The sequence below is a fragment of the Eublepharis macularius genome, chromosome 7 (assembly GCF_028583425.1).
Source record: "Eublepharis macularius isolate TG4126 chromosome 7, MPM_Emac_v1.0, whole genome shotgun sequence".
Lineage (NCBI taxonomy): Eukaryota > Metazoa > Chordata > Lepidosauria > Squamata > Eublepharidae > Eublepharis > Eublepharis macularius.
In genome coordinates, this window is record NC_072796.1 from 86,986,274 (window position 1) to 87,002,299 (window position 16,026).

The window sequence follows — 16,026 nt, forward strand, 5'->3', positions numbered from 1 at the left end:
AGGCAGTAGCCTTGGTTGACTATAGAGAACACCCAGGCCTCTTAGGTGATCTAGTCCCAAGCCTGTAGAGGAAGTGATTGGTTGACTGATACATCACAAGAGGATGTGGTGTCTAAAACCTTGCTTATTGGAACCGTCCTTTGATTTGGTTCACAAGTATCTCCTCTGAAGATGAACAGAGGCAGAAGAAGAAGGCTGTTGAGAACCTCCAGGCAATGTGTGCATCGGTTGGGGATGGAACCAATTGTATTTACTATTATAAATCACATATGAGCTTGGGGAAAATCTCTGTCTAAAAGGATTTGGGTAGAGTGGTGTGATACCCAATGACCTTGCTGTCACCTTAAGATCTTTAATCTTTTTGAGTGCCTTGTCTGTGGTGGATGAAAATAGATCTGTACCTTCAAGGGGAAGGTCTTCTACTCTCATTATAGGGTAAGGGACTAGTGCTGTGGTTCTGAGCCATGTGTACCTATGCATTACAGTTACAGGGGCCATAGCTCTTGAAGAGCAATTTCCAATGTCTGGCCATATTAATTTGTTGCTTGGAGAGCCTTAAAGCTTCTCCAAATGAAGGCATTTGTCGTGCCCATCCAATTGTACCATCTTCATCCCACAACAGAAATACTTCTGTTGGCCTTTGATGCCATGGATTTGAAGGCTCTGACCGGCATCTATAGTTATGGAACTGTGGAGAGAAGACACAGCTTTCTTCAGTGGCAGCGCAAGAAGGACTGAGGGAAGGAGCTGCTCACCCCGCCTCCTATAGCTGCACCTGGGGGGAAAGTACGCAAAAAGGCTAGGCAAGTGTCTTGCACCTCCAGGAGCTTTGGAATGTCTGCAGCTGGCCTGCGCATGTGAAGTTCCCATGTGTGCCTGTACAGAAGACACAACGATGAACAAAAACTATAGTCAAGTAGAAAGCTAAATAAGTAAGAAAGGAATAATAAGTAAGAAATACTATAAAATACTATATTATGCTTTGGCACATGAAAACTTGCGATCGATCTCTTTCTGAGTTGGTTACTACAAACAGAATGTAAAGCCAGCTCTTATCTGATTCAACGTCCCACCTCATATGCTTCAGGATTGGACTCTTCGCACAAATTATAATCTTAGTGACTATAGTTTGCAATTGATCAGAAAGCCCAGAAGCTCTGACCACCACCCTTTCCCCTAAGGAACACACCTTTATACCCTTATTGAAAAACACAGACAAGAGAGGAGACAGGTCAGGTCAGAAAGCTGTAAAACAAAACCAAAAAAATCATGAGCTTTTTGTTGTTATTACAGGCTATTTAGATAGGGAATTTATTTCATTTTCATAATTATTGTCAGGACTTTTTTTCTGGGAAAAGGGGGGGTGGAACTCAGTGGGTTGCCAGCACAGGGGGCAACTCCTGGCGGGAAGTGGTGCCCCAGTACCACATGTGCACATGCAAAGTGCATAGATGCTTCCGGGACCTTGCAATTATGTCACTTTGGGTCAGCTGGAACAAGGGAAGGGAGTTTTTAAAAGTTTAAATTGCCCTCTGTGAAAATGGTCACATGGCTGGTGGCCCCACCCCCTGACCTCCGTGGCGTGGAGGGTGATCTAAACTCTCCTCTGTCTGGAGATCAGGGGGCAGGGCCACCAGCCATGTGACCATTTTCAAGAGGTGCCGGAACTCCGTTCTAGCACGTTCCAGCTGAAAAAAAGCCCTGATTACTGTAGTTATGAAACACTTATTTTTATATGTATTGTAATTAATAATGAAATAAATGCACAAGTCTAGTTTGTGCATCAGCTGCATGTCCTCAAGAAGAAATATTTGGCCACAGTTATCCATGTTTTGATCATATCTAGATTGGATTACTGCAATAAACTCTATGGGAAAATGATTCAGAAGCTTCAGGCAGTACCAGTGCTAGTTACGGGATCACATTGCATTAGTTTTAAAAGACATTTATTGGTTGAATATTTGATTCAGTGTAACAATTCAAAGTGCTAGTTATGATCTTTAAGGTCCTACGTGGTTTGGGTACAGCATTTTAAAGTACTCCTGAAAGCTAAAGTCTTCATCAGAGTTCCTGCTCAAAGTGCCCCTCGATGAGACATAAGGTGGGCAGCTATTGAGACAGAGCTTTTTCAGTGGTAGGACCCCATTTTTAAATGTCCTCCACTGCTGTATACCTAATGTCGAATCTTTTTTCATGAGCCCTGCTAAGGCCTGGTTCATAAATGGGGGGGGGGCAGAAACCTAAGCTGGTAAAATGAACAAAAACACTGCAGACTGCAGGAGGAACATCACATTTTAGAAGCCTCCCCAATGTTCAAATTTCCTTGCAAAAAGAAAAACAGCACCATACAGAGAGGGGGCAAAAATTTCCTCTGTGCAGTACTAGTTGGATTTGTAGGATGTTTTGTATGCAAAGGAATATTTGAGTCTGTAATCAGTCACCTGCAAATCTGAAGTGATGCATTCCATTCTACCATGCCTCATTGTTTTTATCGTATTTTTATTTTGTTATTTATTTATTTACAAGATTTCTATGATGCCTCTTCAGAGTCCTGCTTGAGGTGTCTTACAATTAAAACAGTGTTATCAATATAAAAACAAGCCCTTTCTCCTCCATTTCAGCCAAAATTGGCTCCCAAGATGGATCTCATGGTTGAAAAAATTACTAGACAAATGGTAACACAGCTGCTCCTTGTGGAGAGGGGCTCTGGACTGAGCTCAATCCAATATGACGGAAGGGTGTCTGGCTGCTTCCTCCCTTCCCCATGCTGGAAGCTGAAGGGCAGAGGCTCTTGCTTGTGCTGGAACCCGATTCAATGAAGACTTAATGATATTAATAATAGTGACTTGAGTGGGCAAGTCACAATTTCACCCAGGGAGTTGTGAAAGAAAGGCATGAGCCAAATGTAATCATATAGGGGAGATGCAAATTCAGAACCATATAACCATGTAGTTTCAAGCGATATCCTCTGTTTATGGGGGATTGATACTTACTTTTACTTAAACATAACTCTTTATAATCGCCATAGTCCTGAGATCCTAAATGGCCACTTTCCTTCTTTGCATTTCATCACAATTTCTATAAAAAACAAGCAATATTCCTGGGGCGTCAAACCATCTAGATTTTCCTAGCTCTCCTTTTTTCAATGTGCCTCAAACCAAAATACTTTTGTAACGCAATTGTATGCACTCTTTCTTACGTGCTGAGTTCAGTGGAGCTTCTGAATTGGGTGGTCAGTTTGGTTTCTCCCTCAGTCTTTCCCATACTTGGAGAAATAAATCTGCTGCTAAGCAACTGCATACTGTCAGTAAGGCCACCAGCAGCTTCCTCAGCAGCTTCCAAATCTACAGCCAGCAGAACTTCGCAACACTACCAAGAACCTTGACAAACCTCATTAATCAATGTGCCTTTGCTATCCATTTTAATTTTCTTAAGACTGCAATCTTGCATGTGTTGACTCCACATCCTAGATAAGTTTGCTGCTGACTGCAACAGAATACAATTCCTTTGGAACTAGAGATGGTTATTTCACATGCTCCCTATTTAATTGACTTAAACCGTTTGGGTTGCAGCACCATTCAAACCATAGGGAGCTCAGGGAGAGGAGAAAACCACGCCCTTTTGTGATGCCCACTGTTATTTACTTCACTTTAAAAAAACCCTTTAATATCTGAATACTCAGAAGCTGAACAGATGCAATTTTCCCAATGCAAGGATGCAGTGGTGGAGAAGCTGCATCTTCTGGATTTCTCTTTGTTGGGCAGATGTTCAAAAGCTAGCAAGAAAAAATGTCCACTCTCCTTGAGTAGTGATCTCATTTAAATAGAACAGCCTGTAACCAGTTTGAGGCATGATGAATTAATAATAATAAAGTGCCATTGACTTATGGCAGTCGCTCAAGGGATTTTCAAGACAAGAATTGGTGGTTTGCCATTGCCTTCCTCTGCAGAGCAGCCCTGGTCAGCCTTGGTGGTCTCCCATCCATTGACCAGCATGAAATTAGAAAAAAAGTTCACTTCTTCTCATACACAATTGTCCTGCTATTAATAAGGCTGCAGATTTCCAACATTTATTACACTTCAGATTTTGTACAAATTCTTTTTTAGGCTGAAGTTTTGAGTGAGGTTATATTTGAGGTGAAATGAAACATGTCAACCTATCCATTTCCCAGGTGAGCTCAACTGTGATGTCAAGTAAAGTTTGATTGCCATTGGACATTTTCGAGACGTTTAAAATAACACATATTGGTTGGTAGCCATCAAACATCTGTATATAAAAGTTTTAAGCAGGGATAATGCAGAAGCCCTTCAGTGTTAGGTTTAAAGAAGAATTCAGCTGATTGGAAGAATAGACTTGTTCTCCTGACTTTCATTTTAGTGCTTCTTAAACAAAGAAGGGGGATTTATCTTCACTTTTTCAAGGATTTTGCCAGGAAATAGGAATTTGAACTTAAAAACAGGAAGACTATAGAGGGAAACTACACAAGACACCCTACACGTGAAGAACACGTGTCAGCTTCCCGCAAGTTTTCATGGGAAGTGTAGTGAGAAAGAATGGCCACTTGATGCAATTCTCTGCCAGGGAGAAGTGGGAGAGAATCCCTCCCACCACTTGATGGCACCCCAAGAAGCCAGCAGCCAGCCCCATGCATGCCTGCCTCGCCATGTGGCAGTGGTGCCCAGTGCTCCTTCCTCCTCCCACCCTAGCCAGGAGTGCTTACAGCAACCCCAGCCATCAGCTCCTGCTCAGGGACCGAGCAAACACTGCACATACTCCGCCACATCCCTAGGAGTGAGGGTTGGAGCATAGTATGCTCATCTCCCTCTGGCTCCTGCTGGTGCGCTCGGCTCCCTCTGTCCACTGCCAGCGTGCTCCCTCCTTGCAGAACACGGAGTGCAGTTAGGGGAGCAAGGGGAGTGTGCCAGCAGCAGAAATTAATGCATGAATAGTTCTTACAGATATAGCTTGATATCATCACATTTATTTATTTGTTTTTACTCTGCTGCAGGGACTCAAAATGGCTCATGCAGAGTCATTTCCAGCTATGTTTATGTCTTGTCCTTATCAATTAAACTAGCCTTTAGCTTGGGCCCCTTTTATGTTTCTGTGCTAATATCACCATAATTATTAATCTTAGCTTCTGCAAGGGAAAATATTTAGGAAGAAATTTCATGACCTTTTGATTCTTAAAGCTGATTGCATTCACATCATTGACCATCATTGATAAATTGAGTCCCATTTATGATTTGTCTTATGAACTCTCTCCTTTTCAAAGTTCTTATCTGTAAAAGAAATTTGGGGAATGGGAGGAATAAAATATATTCCTTTGAAGATCATGCCAAATATAGCTGAATATGATTTGTCAACTGAGTCTGCAATGAATTTCTCCAACAGCAGATGAGCAAAGTATCTCTTACACCAGGAAATCTTGCTGTTCATCACAGGTCCTTCCAAAATAACAGCAGAATTGGCCATGTGTCAAGACATCACCCTGTGGAATCAGTGCATTTTTCATTAAAATTTGAAAATAGAGACAGAGCTTCGAAGACATAGTGATATCAATTGCAAACCCTGTTATTAAACTTTGGATTGATAACATATTTCATTGGGCAATGTCTGCCCCTTCTGTGCATACACCACTGCATCAATTGGTGCTGCAATTTGAACGCATTCTGAATGCAATTTCAGTGCATCAGCAGCAGAGGTTTTCAGAGAATTCAGTCCTCCCAGTGCATATACATGGTCATATTGAGACTTCTTTTTCTAATGTGCATGACAGAGTACATGGGCCTCTACCATGCCCTAAAAATGGACAGAGAAGCCTCTGCATATTTTCACACTACCCAACCATACTGTTCCTGATTTTCAGGTAACTATTTCTCCCCCTGCTATGCTATTCTGCTTTCATGGGAGGAAGAGCCAGGTAGGCATTCTGGGCCCCACACTCAGTCCGTGTGTTACACAGCAAGCAGTTTGTCTGGAGCCCTGCTGTACTTAATTGTTGATCAGGCTGAGACGCTTCAGATCTCGAGCCGAGTCACTGAGCCTTTTGGTAATCTTTGTTTTGTGTTTCTCTTTCCTTCCACTCTTCCATACTCCTCTCCAGATCCCCCAGTTCCTCTCATACCGTCTGCCAACTTTCCCTCTTCTTTCCAAGCCATCCTTTCAGCCTTGCCCCCACCATCCTCTCCTTCTTCCTTCTTTTTCAGCTGTCCTCTTCTCTAACGTCTCGCCCTTCCAAAAAGGGACTCTGCTGTGGAGGGAAGCATCAGCTCTGGGTCCAGTCGACACCTGGCTAGGAGGGCTCTTGGTGGAGCTGGCCTTATGCAGCTGCATCTCCTTGGAGACACTAAGGTGCCCTAAATGTAAAGCAGCAGCAGCAGTCAGGAAACATGGGACTCTCCCCAAACGACCCAGTGATGTGAGTACCACTTCCTCAGACAAGCTGCTTTTGGGGGGAAATAGCAGCTGGTCATCCACATCTGATTATACTTTAGCAAGAATATTGGGTGTGGCAACTCATTTCTGAAAAGAAGGGTGCTTGAGAGCATAGGAAGAGTCCTGCTGGATCAGAGCCAAAGATCACAGCCTTGTGCCCCCTAGAATATCCAGGTAGAAGACAGGCAGGTAATGCCCCTCACCTGTCATACCAAGCACTTGGAATTCAGAGGTAGATATGGAAGTGCTACTGTTTTGTTTTCCACAAACAGACAGAGAGAGGCAGTTATGGTGCCTTCATGCTTACATCTGTATGTGATAGGTCCTTTTCATTTTTGTTAGATTTATTTGTTCTAGCTGACAGTGACTGAACCAAGGCAGGGATCTGAACAGGCTGGAGCCTAGCACTGAGAAGAGGCTCAGACTCAGCCAGGTGTTCTCCACCACGGGTAGAGAGCCACCATGAGCTAGGTAGCCTGGGATACTCAGCTCCAAAACTGGGGACTTTGCAGCTTTTGGGGGCTTTGCAGCTTAAGACTGGGAGGCAGATTTTGGAGCTGACTGAGCCTGGAAGGGGTTGGTGGTTATGGAGTGCAGGAGACAGGGGAGCCTGCAGCCGGAATCCTAAACCTCCTTGTCAAACCTCCTCGTCTGAGCCCGCTTGCGGGGAGGGCGGGCCAGAAATCGAATAAACAAACAAACCAAAGTCAGTAACTGGCCCGGGCAGCCTTTAGATCTGTTGAACCGTGGGACTGGCGGGCCGCTTCCGATGCAGGTGTGAGCAGGAAGAGCGCTTCGTCCACTGGGCTCCACCTGCGCTGGGCTGGGAGGGGGCGCTGGGGGCGGCGGCGGCGCTTCCTTCCCCGGCTCTGGGCTTTCTGCGCGCTCCAAACAGGAAGCGAGCCGTCATGACTCCCGCTGCTGCTTGTGAACGCCGCTGCCTGCTCGCTTGGTAACCGGGGAGTCCGGAGTCCGGCGCCTGCGAAGCGGGAGGAAATGACGCCAAGGTTATTTATCTCGGATTCATTCCCGTTTCGGGGGAACGGTAGTAAAAGCTGCTCGTCCGAAAACAGCCCGCGCCCGCGGGACTGGGCAGCAGGTTACGGCACTCTGGGGCCGCCTGGGCGAGAGGCTTGCTCGCCGCGCTCCGCAGACCCGTGTCCAGTACAGGAGTTGCCCGATGGAGGCCGTGCTTTGCCTAGAGTCACCACCAGCTCTGAGAGCGGACCTCTGTTTGCCCTCTGAGGGGAAGCTCTCCCGGTCAGTTCTGTGCTTCCCGCCACGCTGCGCTAGCGAAGGAAGAGGGCGCTCCGCGCGCCAGCCTACAGTCGTGGGAAAGCGAGCCTATAGACACGGTCCAAGCCTGAGGAAGGGGGCGGAGGACTTCGGGAGGCCCGCGGGAGCCCGGCCCGTCCCTCCGTGACCCTCCCCCCTTCCCCCCCCACGCGCTTGTTTCCCCCTCGCTTTCTCCTCCCGGGGGGCTCCGCAGAGGCAGGAGCCGCCCCTCGCCTCGCCTCTTCTCGCCCTGCCCCCCCCCCCCCCGCCCTCCTGCTTCCCCAGCCTGTTTGCGGCTCCAGATGTCGAGCGCCCGGCCGGCAGTGGCGCGCGCTGGTGCTCAGGCTTCTTTCCCGCCGGGAGTTGTCCGTGGTCCTGAAAGGGGGCCGCCGCCACGGCCTCCACGGCGCTTCGTTGCCCAGTCGCTCTCTTGCCTCCCCGGAGCCAGAGGCTGGGGGGCCCCGAGACAGACAGGGAGGAGGCCGAGCCGAACTCGCGGGGGAAGCTTCACCCACCCGAGCCGCCCAGCCCAGCCTGGGACGCATGCGCATGGCTGGCGAGCCGCCGTCTCCGACTGAGGAGCCCGCGGCTGCCAACGGATGTGAGCCGTGCAAAGATTGCCCCCCGGCGCCTGGGACCGAAGGGCAAACTGTAAGTACCCGTCAGCCCTGCCCGCTCTTCCTCTCTGCCGGCCGAAAGACGCCCGCTCTAGCGTCGCGCCAGCCGCCTCCCTCTCCGGGCAGCTGAGCGGAGTAAATGCATCGCGTGGCGGGCGGGGGCAGATGGCAGCTCCGGGAGATTGTCAGCCGGGACGAGCCGCGTGCCGTGGGGCTTTCGGGTTCTTCGGGGCCAGAAGCCTTAAAGGGGTGGCAGAAACGCAGGGCAGCTGGTCCTGATTCTGCAGCGAACCGTCGCGGGGGAGGGGGGGGGGAGAAGGTGTCAGCGGGACTTTCTAGGAGTAGAAGCGTGAACCGACTTGGCTTTCCTCTGTCGGGGTCCTAGGCTGGCACTCGAGCCGGCGCAGGGGCTTCGGTTGAGCTGGAAAGCGGCAGCGGGGGCGGAGGGAGTGCCAGGGCAGGACCTTGGCCACAGGCTTCCTGCGACCCCGCGCTCTGCCTTCTTGGGAAACCAGAAGCAGGGAGGGAAGAAGGTGACGGCCTCTAAGTTGGCTTCGGAAAAAGAAGAATGGAGGAGAGCGGTTGGAAGCCCGAGGAAGGGAGGTGACCGATAGACAGCAGGGCTGCCGGTGGAGAACGCAGCGGGGACCTCCGTCGCTTCCCTCGGCGTTCCCCACTCCCTCCAGCCCAAGTGCCTCGTGCTCTCCTGCGAAACGGACTCATCCAGTCCCGCTCCAGGGAGAGCTCTCCAGATAAGCCAGCAAAAATGCTGCTGGAAATCAGAGCAAGAATTAGCCGATCTCCCTGCCCACCCTCGGGGTGCCGAGATCCTCCGGTATTTGCGAGAGAAGCCAGCACGGTTGGGAATAAGGTCCGATTATAAAGTAGCCTTGTTCTTGTTCAGATTTTGGCATTTATTGAACCGGCTGTGGCTTGTGTTTGGCTCTCTTCGTACCCTCCGTATTGTCGTGCTCGCTTTCCTTCCGTAGCCGTTCCGGTCCTCGTGGGAATTTGGGGCGCCATGCAAGCGTCCCGCGCGCAGATTCTTATTGTGTAGAACACTACGTTCTAGTTTCATTTTCACGTGTTGTGTGAATGACATGCTCGTATAGTCTCGGTCCCCCTTTCCAAATTAATAAACAAAGGTAAACGACCACCGAATATTTAAGTACGGACCATGTTGGCCTCACTGTATATCTACCGATAGAGGGCGCCATTTAGAACTGACGGGAACGCGGGATCTCCTTTCAATTAGTTTATAGTATTCATAGAGGATTTTACCTGTAAACATACATAGGAACGCTCCCCTAGTGTCAATGAATAAACCACATCCATGGTCTATTCTGAACAAGAAACAGCATGCAGATGGCACAGGGACATACATATATGGAAACTTGATCCTCAAGAGCAGACGTTACCAAAGCTGCAAAAGAACTTTGGATCATGCCCACTATGGGCCCTGAGAACACCTCTTTACTACCCCCCCCCCCCAACAAATGAGTGCACCCCTAAGGGGAAAGTAAGGCTTTGTGACAGTGTTACGGCAGTAAGAAAAAACCCCAGGCCGCCTTCCATTTTGATGCTGCCTTATCAACAGAGAACCTAATTTGAAGGTCCAAAGAGTTACAGCTTCCCAGTCTACAAGCCTCCCTCCCTTACACACAGACACATGCCTAAATTTCAGTTGTTGCTTGAAAGTTACGGTGGCTGCTGGAACCCCCTAGCCTAGACATGAGGGAGATACTATCAAGAAGCAGCAGTGATTTTTTAAAAAACAATATTGAGCAGGTTTAAACTTTGTTTTAAAAAATCCCTGCTACTGATAGCTCTTCCTTATGGCAGCCCCCTAAGAAAAACATTCCAGCCCATTCTCAATTTTATTCCACTCTCTCACAGATCAGATCCCAAATATACTATTTGATTTTGACATAACTTTTCTTTTAACATGAATTGTTTCATTGCAAACTACAAGAAAACATTTCAAAGAAGGTAAGGATTTTCAGCGGAAGGAAGATGGCATGGCATCGCCCAATCTCATCAGAGTTCCATGCTTGGGTGTATGTGTGTGTGTGTGTGGGGGGGGAGACTGTGTAGAGGGCAGCAATGGCAAACAACCCCCTCTGCTTCCTTGAATGCCCTTTGCTGGGGTCGCTATAAGTTGGTTGCATTTTGACCACACATAACCTCTATGTCAGAATTTTCAAGTCTGATCTCCACATAAATTGAAAGTTAGTTTCCTTGTATTCATTTCCCCTTTTTCATCCTCCAGTTCCTATGCAAAGCTGTCTAATCTCTCTTTCGTGAATAAAGTTGACAACGGCAGTTACCACACAGTAGTTTCACTCCACTTTGGCTTCCTTACAGCAGCATCAAGAGCCGCCCAGGGAATCATCTTCATGTGGAAGCAGCCACTGAAAGGAAAGAAAATTAGTGACAGCTGCAAGAAGTAAAAGTTGAATTACTTTAAATGTACAAATTGAAATGGATGCAATTTAATCCAAAGGCAATTTCTTGTATATAATTTGTTCTTTTCGTTAGAAATATATATAAACTATAACACCATGGATATAATATAAAAAGCCGGATAACCTACCAGCAGTTTGTTTATTTTAAACATTTCTACACTCCCGTCCATGCAGAGTTGCCTGAGTGGCTTCCAATAGAAATTAAAATAATACCCCTTCCCAATCCCACAACAAGCTAGTAGGATAGAATCAAAACATTAGCACCATAAAAACCAGCTTAAATTTAAATGCAGGGGCAATATTTGTGTGTATAAAGTGCTGTCAAGTCTCAGCTGGCTTATGGTGACCCCAATTGAGGTTTTCAAGGCAAGAGACTAACAGAGGTGGTTTGCCATTGCCTGCCACTGCTGGCCCAGTACAAGATTACTTCATAATTTTAAATGCCAAATGAATTCTTAAAAAGCATGGTGTTTGGCTGCTAATGGAACAACTGGACTTCTCTTGGCAGGATGTGCTCATCATCAAAAAGGCATGTTGCTGGGAATGGATGTGCATTCAAATGCACACATTCACAGGAGAAATCACTCACTGGTGCCTTGTTTGCAGTCAAAACGGTTGAATTAGGAACTACTTACTGGCAGTGTACACTTCAGTTTGTTGTTGCTGTTGCTGCTCTTGTGTTCACCTAAAATGTAAAGCCTGTGATAGCAGACATATTATACAGCTTCATTCATCAGACATATGTTTTATTTATATATTTTAAATATTTTTATCCTGCCTTATCTCTTTAGATTCAAGAGAGCTAACAATACAGCAACAGGTTGCAAGGACATCAAACCAAAGTAAAATAAAAACAATGCACAACACACAGAGATTAAAAAGAGAGATTATTGACTGCTGCTTCTTACGGAGTGGGTACTTGGTACCAAACTTAAATTTGCTGTCATGTAATCGGTGGAATAGTCCTGTGTGAATAGGGTTATTTTAAATATCAACTGAAATACAAAAATGGTTGATTTCAGTGGGACTTTCATGTATTTAATTTTCTTGTGGCTGTACCCCCAGCATGATAAATTGATTGTTCACTAGAGCAAGTGTCAAATATAGTAAAATGGCCATAGTACACAACATCATTAATATGAAACAGGAAGACAGGACAAAATTTTAACCTAATGCTTTCACAAGAGAGAGCCCAGAACAGGAGTAAAAGAGCTGTGTGACTGCATTACATTTGGAGACAGAAGTCTTTGATTATATATTTATATGGGTAGAATATGGGATGGGTATCTCGACAAGTTCTGTCTGGCTACCCACTATAACTGAAAAAGCTGAAGAAGTGCTAATGTAACTATATATTTTGAAGTTGCGGCATTTTTCTGTTCTGTTACTTAGGAGATTGGGCTATCTTATAATTCATATCATGAATTTTGGGATAGCTGATCATGGCAAAAAAGTGGTACCTAGTGGATACAGAGAAGTCAGGTTGGCAGACTGGCTAGATGGCTGAAGTCCTGCCAATTAAGTTAGAGTATTTCTGTCAAATACCATTATGGATATAAGAGATTCCAGCTAATGATAGTGTACATTTTAATATTTTAAAAGATGGTTACATCTGAAACATAGTCATAAGTTAAGCACGTTCAAATCCTATAGATTTCAAAGGAGTTGAGCATGTTCCCAAATCACTGAGATTTAAAGAATTTAACTTTGGCTGGATTATATCCCTAATTTGCATCATTTTTATACCCTATCTGGAAAACATTATATACATCATTCTACTACTATTATTAATAGTGCAGTACACTTTCACACTCTCATTCCATCTAAACAGGATAGATTTATTTGTTTTAATTTTAATTAGCTATCTTTTTCATGTGGAAACTACTGATTTTACATATCTCAAATGAGGGCAGTTGGACTCTTCGAAGAAGTTTCCTTTTTAATGCCCGAGTCTTAAGAGTCTTCCTCTCAAGTTCTAAACTTACAGTTGACCAAATGTGAGAGCTCTGCAAAATAATTCTTTCTGCCTCGTAATACTTGCAGAAATGAAGAATAAAACAAATAACCTTTGATGTTATCTACACAAAGATTAGCAGAGAGTAGATCAGTACGCAGTACTAACCTCTTTGCAGAATTGCTTGTAACATCAGATTTGCTGTAGTAGGGTATAGGGTATAAAATTTGCTGTGGATATCACAGAAAATCTACACCAGCAGCTCCACTAGGTTTCGGAGAGTCACTTCTGCCTCTTTTCTTGCACATGTAGGTCTGGAAAGTAAGCAGGTTATACATTTCCCCATACAGCTATGGATGTGCCTGTAAAATTCTGATACAATTGTCAGGTTCTAAAACAGTAGCATGAGGTTCCTAACAATAACACTCAAAGGAAAAGGTGAATGAATCAGGGATTAATGCATTGCATGATGAATCACCCTGATGCAAACCAACATCCAGACCAATACAATGTCAGTTAGTTTGATTTGAGTCAGATCTCAACACTGAAGACAATACAATACAGCATGAGTCATTGTCTTATACAGTGCCACATGACTCCATCATCCAGTATGAGCTGTCAGAACTTCTTGGAGATATAAATCACCTCATACTACACAATCTGGCTTTTAGGAAGTCCATTCATACTAATGCTTGAGGTAGTAGGATGCTCACTAGATCCAGCTTTGAAGCGACTTGAGAGGCTCTAGCAGTTGCCTCCTGGATTCCACTGTCCCCTTATGTTGTGAAATGGCAAGATAAATATATTAACCTATTTAGTCTCCCCACCCCATTCTACTTTAAAAATCTGCAAAGCCATTGGAAGTAGGATATTTTATCCAAAGTCAATTATTGGCACAGAAGCCAATTTGACTGACAAGCAAAGGATTTTCTTGCGTTGTTTTTAGCTCCAGGTTGCATTTTAATTTTACACCATGACCTTGAAAACATTAAAATATGTATAGTGCCAGTGATATTCAAAGCCTGCAGGGTCACAGTGTCTACATTAGATAGCCTCACAAAGCAGCATACTTGGAACCAACGATTGTCCCCATATAAATCTCCTTCACTCTGTCAGATCATTTTGGTGTATATGCGGGCTTTAGATTATTAGTGAGAAGGGTTATGTACCGCTCCCTGTCACTGTGTGGGTGTGTGTTTCAGTTCTAAGCATTGCTTTTGAAATGTAAAGCAATGTTTTAATGTTCAGGGAGACTCCTTAGAGCCACTGCTCTTCTAAAAGAAAAACAAAACATATACGAGATCGACTGCCTAGTTTCTACTCATCGCTTAATTTTAAATGGTAAGATCTCCATACTTGAGTATCACTTAAAGGCTTTACTACCACAGACAATATTTTCAAATTGGTTGGCTGATCTACTACTTCGACAAAAATACTGCATAAAGTTTTTCATGTTGTAAATTGGTGCATGACTATGCATGGTTATCCATTGATTCAAAGCCTTACACAAATGCATTTAAGACTGGTTTTCACACAAGCCTTCTGAGAAACATTTTAAGTGGCATTGATGGATTGGGTGCCCTGTAGCATCAAGATCCATCCTTTATATTCTGAGGGTCTGTGCATAGTTTTGGGGGTGGGGGGATTCCATGCAGTAATCCTTTAGGTACCCTGCCTCTGCTGGGAACAGAAGGGGGAGCTGAATCCTGAACATTTAATAGTTCATTCTTTTTCACCCCCGTGTCCTAGATGTATTTAAGGAATTCCACCTGTTTGCATCTAACAAATAAGATGGACATTTTAATGGACCTTTTTTTTACTGAGGCAAAATTTAGAATGGAAGTCTGAAAATCAGGGAGCAGCTGAACAAGTAAAGAAGAGGATAAAATGAGCCTTCGTGTAAGAAGAATTAAAACTGTCATGCTTGGAGGTCAAACTGGATCACACTCTAAATCCATTCCAATCTTATGATTAAATGAATGAGAGCTACATGCACAGATCCTAATCCAGCAAAACCATTAAGCACATCCTTCATTTTAATCATCACGTAGTCTCAAATGGTGGCAATGCAATGCCACATTTTTTTTTGCTGATTTGTAGGGATAAGCATCTGGATATTATTAACCAACCATGGCAACTACAAGTTCCCCATTCTATAATATCATCATAAGTAATCCTGATTGGAAAATTAACAACATCTGGCAATACTGTAAAGGATTCAGATCTATTCAGAAACATTCAGATTTCAGTGCTATGCTGGCACTTGGCTATTCAGATTAGAATTCAGAAGAGTCAGAAAGAACGATTTTGCAGATAACAAACTTACAGGAACATTATTCAAGTTACACATGTAGATCTTGCCATCTAAGGTTACACTGAGAGGTCCCTGTCATTCCAAGCAGTGATGGTTTTCTGACATAGGGAGAAAGATGTATTTGAGTCTGTATAAGCAGCATAGGTCCTATTTGCTTGGTAGCAGCTGCCTTCTTTTACTGTGAATTGGTGGAGTATAAATATTTTAAAATAAAATCCTGTACTCTGTGGTGCAGTGCATGCTAGACAAACATTTTGCTTGAAGGTATATAAACTTGCAGATCTGTTTATGTGTGTGTGTAGGCAAATGCCCCTGCCAGACAGAGTCTATTTTATCATTTCAACAGATATGCAATAGACAGAGTCTATTTTATCATTTCAACAGATATGCAATCAGGTGAGGAAGACCACTAGACCCAGGTGGGAGGGTGGATAAAACAAGAGATAAGCAATTCCACTAGAGTAAATATCTCTTGACAGTAGCTGTATAAGGGACAATTGTGTGTGTGTGGGTAATCTTTTCCCAATATTCCCCCCTCCAGCTTCTGCTTCAGAAAAAAGGCATGCAGCCTTCTCAGCAGAGTTTTAGGAAAGCAGGGGTGGGTACTATTAAACAAAAGAGTGCCTGAGCAACAGGCTCTAACACAGGGGTGACCAAACTTGCTTAATGTAAGAGCCACACAGAATAAACGTCAGATGTTTGAGAGCCACAAGACATGATGCATTGAAGTGACTTCAGATGAAGAGGCAGGTTTGGGGGGAGTGTCCTGAAAGTGACAACACCGGAAGGGGTGAGGTTTTGGTGCAATATGCTGGAAGTGATATCATCAGAAGGGGTGGAGCTTGGGAAGAGCCATCACTTGACCTTTGACTTGGAAGTGAAATCACAAAAGTGATGTCACATTCTTGCTAGGCTTCACCTCCAAAGTCCCCAGGTAATTTTTGAGTCAGACCTGGCAACCCC

At 44.8% G+C, this 16,026-nt stretch overlaps 1 protein-coding gene across 2 annotated transcripts in view; it reads left to right on the plus strand.

Annotated features, from left to right (window-relative positions):
* Window positions 1–16,026, plus strand: part of RGS20 (regulator of G protein signaling 20) — a 40,113-nt gene that overhangs the window by 11,391 nt on the left and 12,696 nt on the right. Inside the window, exon 2 of one of the 2 annotated variants that reach the window (XM_054985434.1) lies at window positions 6,107–6,421. In XM_054985434.1, coding sequence (XP_054841409.1) covers window positions 6,107–6,421 — 315 coding nt within the window. Of the gene's footprint in view, window positions 1–6,106; window positions 6,422–8,262; window positions 8,365–16,026 lie in introns of those variants that run through there. The other variant, XM_054985435.1, reaches the window with a different exon arrangement.